General features: G+C 36.1%; 1 protein-coding gene across 5 annotated transcripts in view; it reads right to left on the bottom strand.

Annotated features, from left to right (window-relative positions):
• Nucleotides 1-3560: 3560 nt before the first annotated feature.
• The window catches only part of IBTK (inhibitor of Bruton tyrosine kinase), a 93815-nt gene continuing 81539 nt past the window's right edge, over nucleotides 3561-15836 (bottom strand). For all 5 annotated transcript variants that reach the window (XM_082669174.1, XM_082669172.1, XM_082669173.1 and 2 more), the window contains 2 exons: nucleotides 7210-7342; nucleotides 3561-6428 (listed from right to left, as the gene is read on the bottom strand). In XM_082669174.1, coding sequence (XP_082525300.1) covers nucleotides 6297-6428; nucleotides 7210-7342 — 265 coding nt within the window. In that variant the 3' untranslated portion in view covers nucleotides 3561-6296. The remainder of the gene's footprint in view (nucleotides 6429-7209; nucleotides 7343-15836) is intronic.

Consider the following 15836-nt stretch of genomic DNA (forward strand, 5'->3'; position numbering starts at 1 on the left):
TACTCGGATGATCTCTAATCAGTTAGAGTCCTAGCAGGAAACAGCACTCTCAACTTGGGTAAATTACTGAAGGACGCTTTATAATGTGGGCAGGATATAGGGAAACTACAATGAATACTGCAGTAACCTGAGCTAGAAATAATGGGAGATCTTTTGCCATTCCTAGAACTGAATGGGTGAAGGGAAACAGAATCTGGAGAGAAAAGTGCTGTGTGGAGAGTGAGCTACCTGATAGGAGCCTGTGAGATGTGTGGCCCATAGCAACACCATGGAGGTAAAGGGCAGAAAAAAAAAAAAAGCTTTATCTTTCCTCCCGTCAATATGCCAGTATTCTGCTAGTGTTCCAAACTGGCTAATGTAACCAGAAGCCAGAGGTTGCCTGACCCTGGCTGGTAAATAAGCTGACTGGTAAAGTCCTAGAGTTCAACTCCACAAGACATAGTAGAGGGGAGAAGAACAGAGAATGGATCTGAGGTGCAAACAGAATATATCCAGCACAGTCCACTCCTTTGCTTCTTCAGCATCTATTCTTGTCCTTTATTTAGGCAACAAATTTATGTCTGCAACATAGTAAACAGAGTCCTGTAAGCTACCGTTTCATAAGAGGTTGATGTCAATTCAGTCATACTCTTCTCATGAATACAATGGAACTTTCATATGTTAGATGATAAGACATGTCTCAAATTTAAAGGACTGAAACAGTAAAAAATAAGTATTCCAAATTTAACAAAATTAAATTAGAAATCAACAACAAAAGGATATTGGGGGAAATTCACAAATATTTTGAAATTAAACAATATACTTTTTAGATAATCCATGGTTCAAAGAAGAAATCAAGAGGAAATTAGAAAGTATTTTGAACTGAATGAAAATGAAAACACAACATATACAAATTTATGTAATGCAGCTAAAGCAGTGCTTACCAGCAAATGTACAGCTTTAAATGCCTATGTTTTGGAAAGAAGAAAGACCTTAAATCAATAATCTAAGCTTAAACAGCTAGAAAAAGAACAGCAAATTAAAGCTAAAGCAAGCAGGAAAAAAGGAAATAATAGGGCTTCCCTGATGGCGCAGTGGTTGAGAGTCCGCCTGCCGATGCAGGGGACATGGGTTCGTGCCTCAATCCGGGAGGATCCCACATGCCGCGGAGTGGCTGGGCCCGTGAGCCATGGCCGCTGAGCCTGCGTGTCCGGAGCCTGTGCTCCACAACAGGAGAGGCCACAACAGTGAGAGGCCCTCGTACCGCAAAAAAAAAAAAAAAAAAAAAAAAGGAAATAATAAAGATCAGGGTTGAAACAAGGGAGATGCAGGCAAACTAGGGAAAGATCAGAAGGATCCACAACGTTGGTTCTTTGAACAGAATAAAATTGATATGATCAAAGAAAAAAAGAGAAATGGACTACCAAAATCAAGAATGAAAGGGGGGACCTCACCACCAACTCTGCACGAATTAAAAGGATTAGAAGTAAATGCTATGAACAACTTTATGCCAACAAACTAGACAATTTAGAAGAACTGGAAAAATTCCTAGACACACAAATTACTGAAACTGACTCAAGAAGACAGAAAATCTCAATAGACTTACATATAACATGTAAAGAGAAAGAAACTGAATTAATAATTTAAAACCGTTCCACAAAGAAAAGTCCATAACCAGATGGCTTCACTGGTTCATTCTATCAAATATTTAAATAATACCAATCATTTATCAACATCCAGAACACAGAGGAAAAGGGACTACTTCTTAAATCACTCCATAAGGCCATTATTAAACTAATTCTAAAGCTAGAAAAAGAGAGCAAAAGAAAAACCACAGACCAATATCATGAATTAGAGAAACAGAAATCCTCCATGAAATACCAGCGAATCAAATCCAGCACCTCTTTCCAAGAGGCTGTTAATGGTCCATAGCTTGACTTACTGGTAAATCACTGAAGTAAACCTTTTTGTCTTGTGTTACGGTTCAAGATTTTGAAGATTTAAACACAAGAAAGAAAAAAGTGCCTAGCCTATGCCTTCAAACTATAAGTAAAAGTAAAAGACAAACAGAAAAACAAAAATAATGGCAGAATTTGACAAGTTCCCTAAAAGATATAAAGTGTTGAGAGGAAATGGGAACATAATTGATCCATGTATACTAATACTTTATTTTGGTTTACTTCTGAGGAGGTATGAGAAGGAAAAAACAAAGTTTATAAGGAAAATAAAATTGGGGCTGCCTTTATCATGGATGGGTAGAATTTCAATAGGTGAAGAGAAAGAAAGATTTAGGTAGAGATCTACATGAGCAAAGCTTGAAGCCTATTTGGGAGACACATCAGGTCAGGTTTGGCTCCACCACTATGTGTATAGATTAAAAAAAAAGAAAAAGAAAAAAGAAATCACTGGAAGCCCAAGATGAGGAAATATGAACTTAAAGTGTAGAGGGAGTAACTTAAGTTTTCAGAGCAGGAAGATATGCTTTGGGGGTATTAGTTTGAGAGTTGAAGAATTTAATGTCTTGGACCAGGAAACAGAGAATGGGGTGGCAGTTAAGGGACTCAGCAATTAAGGGACTTAAGCAGTTAAGTGGACCACTTTCTCGACCTTTCAGGAGTTGGTGAGGTCAAAACTATTTTCATAACATGTTACCTGCCTTTTGCAATCTCAGTCTTTCAAGTTTCCAGACACTATGACATTTGTTTTCACAACAGACTAAATGTGGAAACAGATATGAGAATGTAGGAGTCCTCTATTAAACCAGACAGTAAAGGCCTAAACCTGAAATACTGAGTTACATATTTTCATATATATAAAAATATAAAACAAGCTCACTCTTCTAATTTTGTTTTGTAAAACAGTTACATTTTCATTAAAAATTTTGTTAGTATGTGTTGGCTTATTTTTAAATGAACTAAATTTTAAAGTTTATTCTAATCTGCAGTACATTATATATGATAGATATGTAATGAATATAAACAAAAGCTCTTTGGGGTCCTCAATAATTTTAATCAGTATAAAGGGATCCTGACACCAAAAAGTTTGAGAACTTTCAGAAAAACTTCAGGACCTAAAACAGTAGTAGTAATGTGAATGAAATGAAAAAAATTAGATAAAAGATATTGCAGAGACAGAACTGACAGGAGTTGGACAATAAATGTGGGGACAAAATGGGGAAAGAGACAAAGAAACCAAAAGTTTAACCTTAATGATTTAGGAGAGTGACAGACTAAGAGATAAGGAAATAAAAAGATCAGAGAGTTTGGAAAAGGCAAGAATTCAGTTTTGACACAAATAGCCAAGCAGCCAAGTAGAGACATACAAGAAAATGAAATATATATAGGGTCTGAAATATAGTTTGATGGTCATGTGTATAGGAAAGACCAGGTTGTTTTGGCATCTTACACGATTGAACATCACCTCAAGCAAAAAAGATATACATCAACATTACCATGAATATCTTGGATCACTTGTCCCCAGTTCCCTGGTGGGAGGTTGCTGCAGTTTCTTCTGAAAATAGTTCTTAAATTGATAATTCTGGAAGCTTCTGGGTTATATGTATTTTTACTAAGTGCTTTTTAATATTTTCTTAGTCTTGGCTAAATGCTACAGACAATTAGTAATTTCTAAGAGGCAGTCTGGTGTAGTTGTAGGTGGACCAGACTGAAAAGACAGAAGATTTCAATCTCATTAGTCACTTTCTCTGGAGTTCATGCTCTTCAATTTATATAATAAAGTGAATATACAGGGTTAATCTACAAGGTTTCTTCAGATCTAAAATTTTATGAATCAGGACTTCCCTGGTGGTGCAGTCCTGATTCATAAGAATCTGCCAGCCAATGCAGGGGACATGGGTTCAATCCCTGGTCTGGGAAAATCCCACACTCAGCAGAGCAACTAAGCCTGTGCGCCACAACTACTGAGCCTGCACTCTAGAGCCCACAAGCCACGACTACTGAGCCCACGTGCCACAACTACTGAAGCCTGTGCTCCATAACAAGAGAAGCCACCTCAATAAGAAGCCCGTGCACTACAATGAACAGTAGCCCCTGCTTGCCACAACTAGAGAAAGCCGGCGCACAGCAACGAAGACCCAACGCAGCCAAAAAAATAAAGTTTTATGAATCAGCTATCAACCCCCTTATCATGAACTAAAAAATACAACCCAGCCTCCAAAAGAGTATAGAACCAACCAAGATATTAACTAGCAATACCTTTTTCAACTGACTATCTGTTGTTGTTCCTCTATAAAGACTGTCTACAATTTATTTTAAAAGCCACCTGTTTAGACTTTACGAGAAGTCCTGAATCCTAGTATTTTGTCAACAAATACGACTTTACCTGACTGGTCTTGATTTTGCAAATGTTACGCATATTCTGCTCTGACACCTCTACCCCCAATCCCAATTCCCCATCCAATCAACACCTTTCTAGGCTAAGAAGTTCTATGCAATCTTAAAAACCTCTTCATCCCACTGATCCCTTAAATTGCCCATTTCTAGAGTCTTAAGACTTTCTTAAAGTCATGGGATTAAAGATGAGTTAATTATTGTAGGCAGAATAATGTTAAGGAAAAAACCCATCACTTTCCTGGGCTTTTTGGTCACAGTGTATCAGGTTGCTATCTTCATGTAGTTTATAGCAGTGCTTACCACCTTTCATTTTACTAGCAAAAGAACTTTTTTCTCCCAAACGAATACCCCACTATATAAAACAGGTCGTAAAGTGCAATTGCTCTGAATGAGGTTTGTGAAGACCTAAAACCCCAGAGACTGGTCAACCCTGGCCCCTCCTTCACATCCCACTCACCAAAGGCCCTTAGGGTGCTTCCCAGGCAGCATGGAGTACACGAAAATCATCACTTCATGGCATCTTTAAAGATGCCAAGAAGTATGGAAGAATCAAAGGTTCAAATGAAATAAATCAGTTACTTCAGAAAATCTCTTTACAGCAACATCCATAAAACATTATAAAATACATTGCTTCTCAATTTACTCAAACATACAGGTGCACTTTAGGAAAACTGCCCTTTTTTAAGTAGTTAAGGAATGGATACAGCATCAACTTCAACAAATACTGGCTACAATATATGATATTAGGAATCATTATTAATTCCTCCTATAATAGATGTCAATATAGTATAAGATATCAAACACACAGTAACAGTGACATGGATCAAGATTATTTTTTATTGCACATTTGCTTACAAGTTTGCTGCTCTGGGTGGAGCTAAAGCTCAAGTGTTGAGTTAATTTCAGCCATATTTTCGTCAACCTAATTATAGCAGTGATTTGCCTGTATGTTCCCCTTGGCTTATTATTTCTCAGAAACATTAACTTTCCCAATTTGTCTAGGTGCTGAAGCACAGATTTAACTTTTTTTTTTTAATTTAACCACTCAAAAACAACCCAAACAGCATACTGTAAAGAAAACAATGTTTATGTCTATTCATATAATCCAGGCTCAGAGAATTTCTGATTATGTAACATTGTAAAGGTAACTGTAAACCAACCTTCTTCCAAACTATTCAATTCTTATATGTATAATTAAGCATTTATTTTAGAAAACTGTAACACTTTCAGAAATGGATTCTGTCACAATAAGGCCTCCTCTCCCCATCCAAAAACAATCCCCACAATGACTCCAAATCTTGTAAGAAACTATTATTTTAGACTAAGCTGCTCAGAATAGTATTCTTATTTCCTTTCCACCATACTCCACAGTTCAATGCAAAATGGAGAATGTGCTGTTGAAACCGAAATAAAATGGCATTCAAGCAGCTCAGGCTTTAAAAATCAGGCCAGAACGTTCAAAGCCTGATGAAAAAGACACAAGAATGGAGGCATAACTACTATAGCAAACGCAAAATTTTGGCCATTAATGGATCAAAAGTAATGGCTGACACTCCTACTTAAAGCTCATCAGTGTCACACTAAAAAAAAACATGATATTTGGCAAAAATCTTCTAAATTATTTATCCCAAATTCTCAAATGGAAAGTTATTTTTAATGCATCACTCTTAAATTTTACACTTCAATCACTCATGTTTTCCTTTTAAGACTATTCAGAAAAATAGTTCTATTTAAATAAGTTTTTCCTCTCACACATTTTTACACAAAAGGTTACTAAAATCACAATTCTGAGGGATTTCATTTTAATCATACAAACAGTATATGCTTAAAGTTCAGTAAAGAAATTAAATCCTTTCTTATTCTATCTAGAATGATCTGTTACCAAACTTGTAAGAACTCTTTTCCCATAGCATTTATTTATAACAGTCACAACTTATGAAAATCGTATCTCAACTCCATGGTGAACTAGCATCCATGCTTATTCCACATAGGTACTGCCAGTGGTCCCTGCGGTGTCCTTTCAACAATGACAAACTCATCAGGGTTGCCAAATGCTTCATAGAAAACCAATAAATCTTGTATCGCACGCTCCTCAATCTGAAAGGAGGAAGGAAAAAAGAGAAGTTGCTTTACTCCTTCAATTATAAACCGAGCAGGATCCTATTAGCTTTCCAATTTCCTTTTGTGGAACTACCACTTTCTGTGCATACAAAACAGTGGAATAGGTATCCTGTTATCCCCTTCGAAAGGAGAAGGGTTGAGGCCTGAGTTAGAATAATCAGATACCCACCTTCCCTTGATTTTAATCTAGAGCAAGGAAAAAGAAACTGAAGATGGCTGTTGGAATCCATTCATTCCAATTGCTCATACTGTGAGATACTTTCTGTTGTTGTATAAGTCTAGTTCTTTAAGCTCTTTAGGACAACTGTGAGTCTTGTCTGTTTCCTAAGCCTGGCTATCTGGTTTTCAGCTAAGTCTGTGGAATCTCAGTGTCTCTCAAGAAAGTTCTCTTCTCCTTAAGTTAGCCTGACTTGGTGTCTGTGGCTTACAACCTAAGAACTCTTACTGATACAGAATCCAGGTGTAGAGCTAGATAATGCCAAGTTCTCTACTGGTCACTTTCAAAAACAGTCCAAAGCATCACCAGTGCTAAAAATATTAGCTTTAGCACAATTTATTAGTTGTAAATTAATTATCCTGAATACCTTCAATTAATACTTGCTGAATGCTTCAGTTTTGTTTTACATTGCACTCACATTTTAATGTGATAAATACATGCACCTCTGCAAAGCAAACGAAGAGAATTTTCTTAAGACCTAAGAATGAAATGTAGTATAGTTCTTACCCTAAATTAAACCCAAATAAGCATGTTATTTACCTGAATCAAAGCCAAGGGTTTTTCTCGACTTCTGATAAGAGCTGCTTCCTGCTGTAGCTCTTCTTCTACAATAGATGCAAAAGTGACTGGCGCTAGCACGGAAGGAGCAGGCAATGAAGAACACAGCCAGGGACTGAAAGAACAGGAATTATGAGTTTTCATTCATCTTGCCAAATTTTGCACACAAAATCTCCTCTGAAATACTCTTTAACAGTGTTACGTTTTTTCCTTGTGACCTATAATATAAGGGGACCTGGAAGCTTTTGCATTCAACTTACAGAATGACAAAGTGACAAACAGAAACAAGGAGAACTAATATTTTCTTTGGATTGGTGCTGTAGAGAAAACTTTGGAAACACCAAAAACTGGAATGGAGCTAAGCTATATAAGTAAACAGAAAGGTAACTCAAACTGGGGAGCAGAAAGTATTCAGATAAGACATTCTACTATTCCCAATTTCTTAATATTCTCTCTCAGTGCTAAAAAGCAGTCTAGCTTTGAGGTCCCAAAGCTAATCAATTAACCTTACTTGGGACTATCTAGAAGTGGTACCCCTATGGTTACCTATCTAGAAGTGGTACACCTATGGTTGCCTTCTGGTCCTGGGGAACCATGAGTAGAACATCTGCAAAACAAAAACTGAAGATTAAAGCTTCTAGTACCATTAGTAAAATTGCTTATTAATAGAAATACAGAGGAGGAATTGCAAGGCCCTGACTCAGAAGACAAATTAATATATGCAATCAGACTTAGCTGTGAAATTGTAAGTAAAGAACAACAAAAAAATCTGTAGGTAGTTATAAAATATTGTGTATAAAATACCATGGGGAAAGATCTTGCAAGAAATGGTCTGTTTTTCAGAAATAGAGACACAGATGTAGAAAACAGACTTACGGTTACCAAGGGGGAAACGGGGTGGCAGAGGAATAAATTGGGAGACTGGGATTGACATGTACACACTACTATATAGAAAATAGATAATTAATAAGGACCTACTGTATAGCACAGGGAACTCTACTCAGTACTCTGTAATGGCCTATATGGGAAAAGAATCTAAGAAAGAGTAGATATATGTATAACTGATTCACTTTGCTGTACACCTGAAACTAACACAACACTGTAAATCAACTATATTCCCCCCAAAAAAAATATGGTCTATTTTTTCTAATAATATTCACATAGCCAATTTACTGTAATCAAACATATGTTAGGAAATACAGACAACTTTGTGAAGAATGTTTTATATTGGTAACATTTATGAATAAGAGTGACAAATTAGCACTGAGCTTCAAAATATACAGAAACAAGATAATTAGCAGCCAAATTTTGTGACTATAATATATAGTCTAAATTTTGTAAGCAAGAAAAATACAGGGCTTCCCTGGTGGCGCAGTGGTTGAGAGTCCGCCTGCCGATGCAGGGGACACGGGTTCGTGCCCCGGTCCGGGAAGATCCCACATGCTGCGGAGCGGCTGGGCCCGTGAGCCATGGCCACTGAGCCTGCGCGTCCGGAGCCTGTGCTCCGCAACGGGAGAGGCCACGGCAGTGAGAGACCCGCGTACCGCAAAAAAAAAAAAAAGAAAAAAGAAAAATACAGTAAATACTCTGACACTCTAAGGATTATAGATAGGACAGAAAATTATTTTATTGAAGTATAGTTGATTTTCCTTTTTTTAAAATATTCTTTTCCATTATGGTTTATCATAGGACATTGAATATAGTTCCCTGGGCTATACTGTAGGAGCTTGTTGTTTATCCATTCCATATTACAATAGCTTACATCTGCTAAACCCAACCTCCCACTCCATCCTTTCCCCAACCCCCTCCCCCTTGGCAACCACCAGTCTGTTCTCTATGTCAGTGTCATAGATTTGTGTCATAATTTAGAGTCCACATATAAGTGATATCATATGGTATTTGTCTTTCGGGCTTACTTCACTTGGTATGATAATCTCTAGGTCCATCCATGTTGTTGTAAATGGCATTATTTCATTCTTTTTTATGGCTAATTGTCCATTGTTTATATATTCCACATCTTTATCCATTCATCTGTCAATGGACATTTAGGTTGCTGGCCATTGTGAACAGTAGTACTGCTATGAAACTAGGGGGTGCATGTATCTTTCTGAATTATAGTTTTGTCTGGATATATGCCCAGGAGTGGGATTGCTGGATCATATGTAATTCTATTTTTAGTTTTCTGAGGAATGTCCATACTGTTTTCCACAGTGGCTGCACCAGTTTACATTCCTACCCATAGTGTAGTAGGGTCCCTTTTTTTCCCCACATCCTCTCCAGCATTTATCTGTAGACCTTTTAATGATGGCCATTCTGACTGGTGTAGGGTGGTACCTCATTGTAGTTTTGATTTGCATTTCCCTAATAATTAGTGATGTTGAGCATCTTTTCATGCACCGATTGGCCATCTGTATGTCTTTTTTGGAGAAATGTCTATTTAGGTCTTCTGCCCATTTTTGGATAGGTCGTTTTGTTGTTGAGTTGTATGAGCTGTTTGTATATTTTGGAAATTAAGCCCTGTCAGTCTCATAGTTTGCAAATATTTTTTCCCACTCTGTGGGCTGTCTTTTTTTTTTTTTTAATGGTTTCCTGTGCTATGCAAAAGCTTGTAAGTTTGATTAGGTCCCATTTGTTTATTTTTGTTTTTATTTCTATTGCCTTGGGAGACTGACCTAAGGAAACACTGGTACAATTTATGTCAGAGAATGTTTTGCCTATGTTCTCTTCTAGGAGGTTTTATTGTCATGTCTTATATTTAAGTCTTTAAACCATTTTGAGTTTATTTTTGTATATGGTGAGAGGGTGTGTTCTAACTTCATGAGTTACATGTGGCTGATAGGACAGAAACTTAAGACACAATCTGCCTTCTAAGAACTCACAAACTAGATCAGGAAACAATAAAATGACATAACACAACAGAAAAGAATTTAAGAAAACAAACTTAAAGGTCTTCTGACTGACTATAAGGACTATAAAAACCATGGAGAAGACAATAAAAGGGCTATAGAATGAGGGGGGGGGTAAGAAGCATTCCTGTAAGGAGAAAAATTAACAAAGGAGCTACAGAGCATGACCTAAATGTGGAATTCTATGCTTAGAAAGATACCTAGAAATTACCTAGATTAATCCAGTGCCCTCTTTTCAGCAATAAGCAAATTTAGGTCTAGCTGGGTTTTAACAACAGAAAGTCAAAGGGCAAGTGAACAAGCAGGGCCTAAAATACTGACTTCCTGATTCATTTATGCACATTTATTGGGTTTGTTTCAGCACTATGGTACTGAAAATCAGGCTGATTGAAACTCAGTCCCCTCCACTAAAAAAACTCCAGTAAAAGCGATTTTAAAAGGTATTTAAGAATGACAAAGCAATGTGAGAGTATATAATTAATATTTATACCAATATGTACCAAGTACTATGGATTCACAGGAGAAATTAACAATATGGAGGAGGGTATAAACTGTTGGCTTCACTGAGGAAATGACATTAAAGCTGAGAGGAGTGGCATTGAGATACGGTTTTGGTCATACAAATACATGGAACAGTAAAAGATTTTGTTGGCTTAAGTAAAGGTAGGTTGTTCTCTTCAATAAACTGAATGATTGGATTAAGAGATTAGGAGGGAAATAAGTTAAAATGAAATGATGTGAGTGGGCAAATTCACTGAGAGTATTTTCATATACATTATCTCATTTAATCTTTCTAATACTCCATGAAGAAAGCATGCATTATTTCCGTTATACTGATTAGGAAACTAATACTCAAAGAATATTCGACAATTTGCCTGACTCGCAAATTGGGGAAATGGTAAGGACAGAACTCAAATCCAGGCCTTTTTCACTCAGAATACAGTGTATTTTCTATACACTGTAGTGTAGAATACAGTCCATTAAAAATGTCTTCTCATTCTTTAAGGACTGGTTCAAATATCACCTTTCCTCTTTTCAAAGCACTTCAGTTACTGTTCTAAAACTTCACACACACACGTCTGTCTTAACTGCTAGACTAGTCTCTCAAGGTACAGGACTCTGTTTCTTTCATCTTTGTATCGCAGTGTCCAGCAAAACACCTGGAACATAGTTGTTTGTAAAAAAAAAAAAAAAAGTAATTAGAGAATAAATAACTGAAGCAGAAAGCCAAAGGATTTTAAATATGGGACAGAATAAAAGCAGAGTTTCTCTTAAAAAAATTCTTTATTCTTTCGAATTACTAATAACTTCTTCCTTCCAGATGTGGGTACTGAAATACAAAATGAAATGAAAATGGGTACTTATTAGGTTCTTAGTTTTAATGAAGTTCTATGACTTGAATCCTGCCGGATACCTGACCTATGACATCCAAAAACAATAAGAGAATCTCCAGGATGAAGTAAAGGACTCCAGCCAGAAGAAAAATGAAGCCAAGGAGATAACTAGAAAGCTGTTGGGATAAACCTGTTAGGAGATGATGAGAATCTAAACTAAAATGACTGTAAAATAAATGGGAAAAGTCTATGTTCTATGCAAATCCCCTTGGTTAAATTCCTTGAAAGGTCCTTCAGTCAGTCAGGGCTGGAGATTAGAGGCCTTCTAGGACAATAAATTATAGCATAACAGATAATGATAAACTGGTGCTCAAAAATCATCCTGGTGTCTAGGGATCAGCTAAAGTGTTTTGACACGTTCAAAGAAATGCAAAAATCATGTAGAACCAGTTATTTTTTAATTGTTAAGTAAGAAGCAGCAACTATAAGCCCTATCTTTGAAAATGATGTCACTGGCAAACAGAACTGAATATAAGGACTAAAGTATCTTGTATAGGCCTTGTTAAATCAAAGCCACACAATCAGAGCTTAAGCATAACAGCTTTATCTGTGTAACATTCTATAATTCATAAAGTACTTTCACATACGATAGGCATTACTGTTCTCGTTTCAGAAAGGTTCACAGAGGGTTGCTGTAAGCATTAGACTTAAATCTGTTTTCATAAGATGTTAGAATTCTTTCCATTAATGATTTTCCTATGGATAATCTCATTAATTATAAATTTACTTAAACAGCTATAAGTGTCAAAATTTCATCTTACAATGAAGCAAAATTGCTAAATAAAACAGAGCTATGACTAAACAAATATAAAAACAGTATAAGCTTTCCAACAATAAATAACAGCATTATTAAGCCTTAGGTATTTGCAACACAAACAGACATCCCAATAGATAATCCATATAAAATTTAGCCTTCTGAAAATAAAACCATCATAAAAGGGCTGGCTAAAATCTTTCAAAGATTTTTGTTCAAACTGAAGAATATTAATCTTGCCAAATTTAGACTTCAAGAGAAAAACTAAATTACTTTTTGCTCCCATAGTTGACTATTTTTAAAAAGAATTTTGTATTATCCCACTTACAAAGATTTTATATTAAAATTAGAGTGATATAATGATTTTGTCTCACATATAGTTTTTCTTACTAATTAGAAACACAAGATCACATTTTCTGCCTAGAATTACATAAGGAGGTATTTAAGTGAAAGGAAAATGAAAGAAAACACATTAAAATGAAAAAGAATACAGAAGTAACGATAAACAGAAACTGCATTATCCTTCTTTTCACATCAATAAGTAACAACACTGCCATTCTTCTAGTTCCCTAGCCTTGGGGGGAAAAAATATCACATTTCCTACAATTAAAACAAGAATTTATTATTTGTGGAATTTCCTAGGATGAGCCCTCCATCCCTGCCACCCTGATTCCCTAAAGAATCATAAGCATTCTTGTCTTCTTGCTTTAATTCCCACCATTTCCTGTTTATACTGCCCTTTCTCCTCTCTTCTTTTAAAAATCCCATCCTATGTTCAAAAGCTAGTAGCAATGAAATAGTTCGATATTTTTCTAACACTATTCATATGGCCATAAATATAACAATCAAATATTTGCGACTGAATAGGAAAAGTGTTTATGAACGTAATACTCAAGCCTTTCCTCCTCAATGAAGTTTTTCCAGACAACTCTAGCCCACTGTCATTTTTCCTTCTCTGAACCACTCATACAGCAGCACTTAGTCATATATTGCTTTGGGACTTCTCTAACACTGTTACATTATACTGCAATTTTATTCTTGCTCTGTCAGTTAAATTCCGTGTGTGCATAGACTTACCAACTTGATTTCAAACACATTTAAGGATGCGCCTGTGTATTATACTTTTATATATACCCAAGAGGCCAGTAGAATACTGTACGTATATCTAGTGTCCCATAATTTGCTGAGTTAATATTTTACTTTATCTGTTACGTTTTATTATTTCCTTTAAAAAAAGCTCTCCTATGATAACATATTTTCTATGATAAAATTAAAAATGAAACCCAAGCTGTTTTCTTTCTCAGTGATCAGATGATAACAAACAGCTATTTAAAACATTAACTTCCACTTGCCAAACACCCAAGCTATGGAGAGCATGATATATCAGAGAGCATGATACTATCACACACTCCTTTAACTAAAATTTGCAAAGCAGTCTAACAGCACATACCAGTTTTCACAATTAAGAGCCTGATGTTATAGCACACCCTAGCGATCAACTATGAAACCACATATCCTTAAAATTTTTAAAGTTCCACGACAAATAAAAATATCCAAAGAAAATAAATTTTAAAAAATACATTCAATATTTAAAATGTAAAAATATTACAAAAACAATCGTAACATTCATACCTTAACATTTATACATCTAAGGCATACAACATAACTCATTACATTAGAAGTAAACGGTACTTGAAACAGCTAAAATTTTGTTTCATTTATTCTTCTCATTCACCAGATGCTCACTGAGCACATGCTAGGAAACATTCTAATCAGTGATGAGCAAAGATCAATCTTCCTCGCTCTCACTGAACATACAGCTAAAAATAGAGACATTAAAATACTTGTATTTGAAAACATTAAACAAAGAATCACACCAATAGTAAGTTTACAGTAATTCCGCCCTTATCCACAGGAATACATTCCAAGTCTAGTGGATGCCTGAAACTGCGGATAGTACTGAACCCTATATGTACCATGTTTTTCCTATACATACATACCTATGATAAAGTTTCATTTATAAATTAGGCACAGTAAGAAAGTTACAACAATAATAGAACAAATATAACATATTGTAATAAAAGTTATATGAATGTGGTCTCTCGCTCTTTCAAAATATCTTGTACAAATATGCCTTTTCCATCTTAACTAGGAACTTACGCACTGTGGCCGTAACTTCTGCATTCTGAGGTATGATAGTAAAACTGGCATGAATTTCTTTTTCCTTCTTCATAATGTCATGGATAGAAGATTCACTTGTATCATAGATCTTAGCAACCTAAGGATACAGTTTTTTTCCTCTCCTTATTAGGTGGAGAACTTTCAATTTTTTCACTTAAAGGAAGCACTTTATGGCTTCTCTTTGGCGTATCCGAATTGTCAACATCACTACTCTTGTGCTTTGGGGCCATTATTAAGTAAAGTACAGGTTACCTGAACAAGCACTGTGATACCCTGACAATCGATCTGATAACGCAGATGGCTACTAAGTGACTAACGGGCAGGATATGCCGCACAAAGGCATGATTCACGTCCCAGGTAAGATGGAGCAGGACGGCGAGAGATTTCATCACACTACTCAAGACAGCGTACAATTTAAAACTTAAAAATTGTTTATTTCTGGAATTTTCCATTTAATATTTTCAGACTACAGTTGACAACGGGTAACCAGAACCACGGAAAGGAAAACCGCAGATAAGGAGGGACTACTCTAACTGTGCTAAGTGTGATGAGTGAGAAGCGCTACAAAGACATATAACAGGAAACTGACCCAGTAAGAGAATAAGAGAAGTCAGACTTCTTCAAATATGACTGAACAGAGATTGGAGGAGAGTCGACTATTCAAAGGGTAAGTAAGTGGGAAGAAGTAACTGGTATTTGAGAAACTAAGAGAAGGCCAAGGTGGCTAAAATACAGAGATCTTATTTAAAAGATAAAGCTAAAGAGGCTGGCAGGGGCTAGACTATGTGGGCCTTGAAGGCCATATAAGACGCTAGCTTTTATCCTACGAGGTTAAGATTTGCATTTAAAAAAAAACCACCACCACACACACTAGCTCAATATATTGTAGAGAAGGAAGAAAGGCTATGGCAAGACCAGTTAGGAGGCTTACTCAGATGGCCCAGGTGATCACAGTAGTCTGAATGAGGGTGATGGCAGTGGAGATGAGGTTAATACATCGATCTGAGAAATACTTAAGAGATAAAACTGTCATGTCCTGCTGAAAGAATGGAAATTGCTGAAGAAGATGGACATGTCAAAGACTTGCAAATGACATTTACTGAGGAAGAGAAATCAAGAATAGGCTGGTTTTATGTTTTGTCTGTGTTTTTGTTTGATTTTGGTTTTATGATAAGGCTATGAGGAAAACATTAAGTTTGGTTTCGGACATAAAGTTGAAGGTATTTCTGAACATCCAAATAGGATGGCGACATCAAGAAGGCAGATGGAGAATTAAGTGTGAAGCTCGGATAACAGAGGTGGACAGGCAGTTTAACTTTGAGTCTTTAGAGTATAGCTGATAACATAGAAGCTCAGGAATATTAGCATAGAAAG

Source organism: Grampus griseus (genome assembly GCF_964374135.1).
Source record: "Grampus griseus genome assembly, chromosome: 13".
Lineage (NCBI taxonomy): Eukaryota > Metazoa > Chordata > Mammalia > Artiodactyla > Delphinidae > Grampus > Grampus griseus.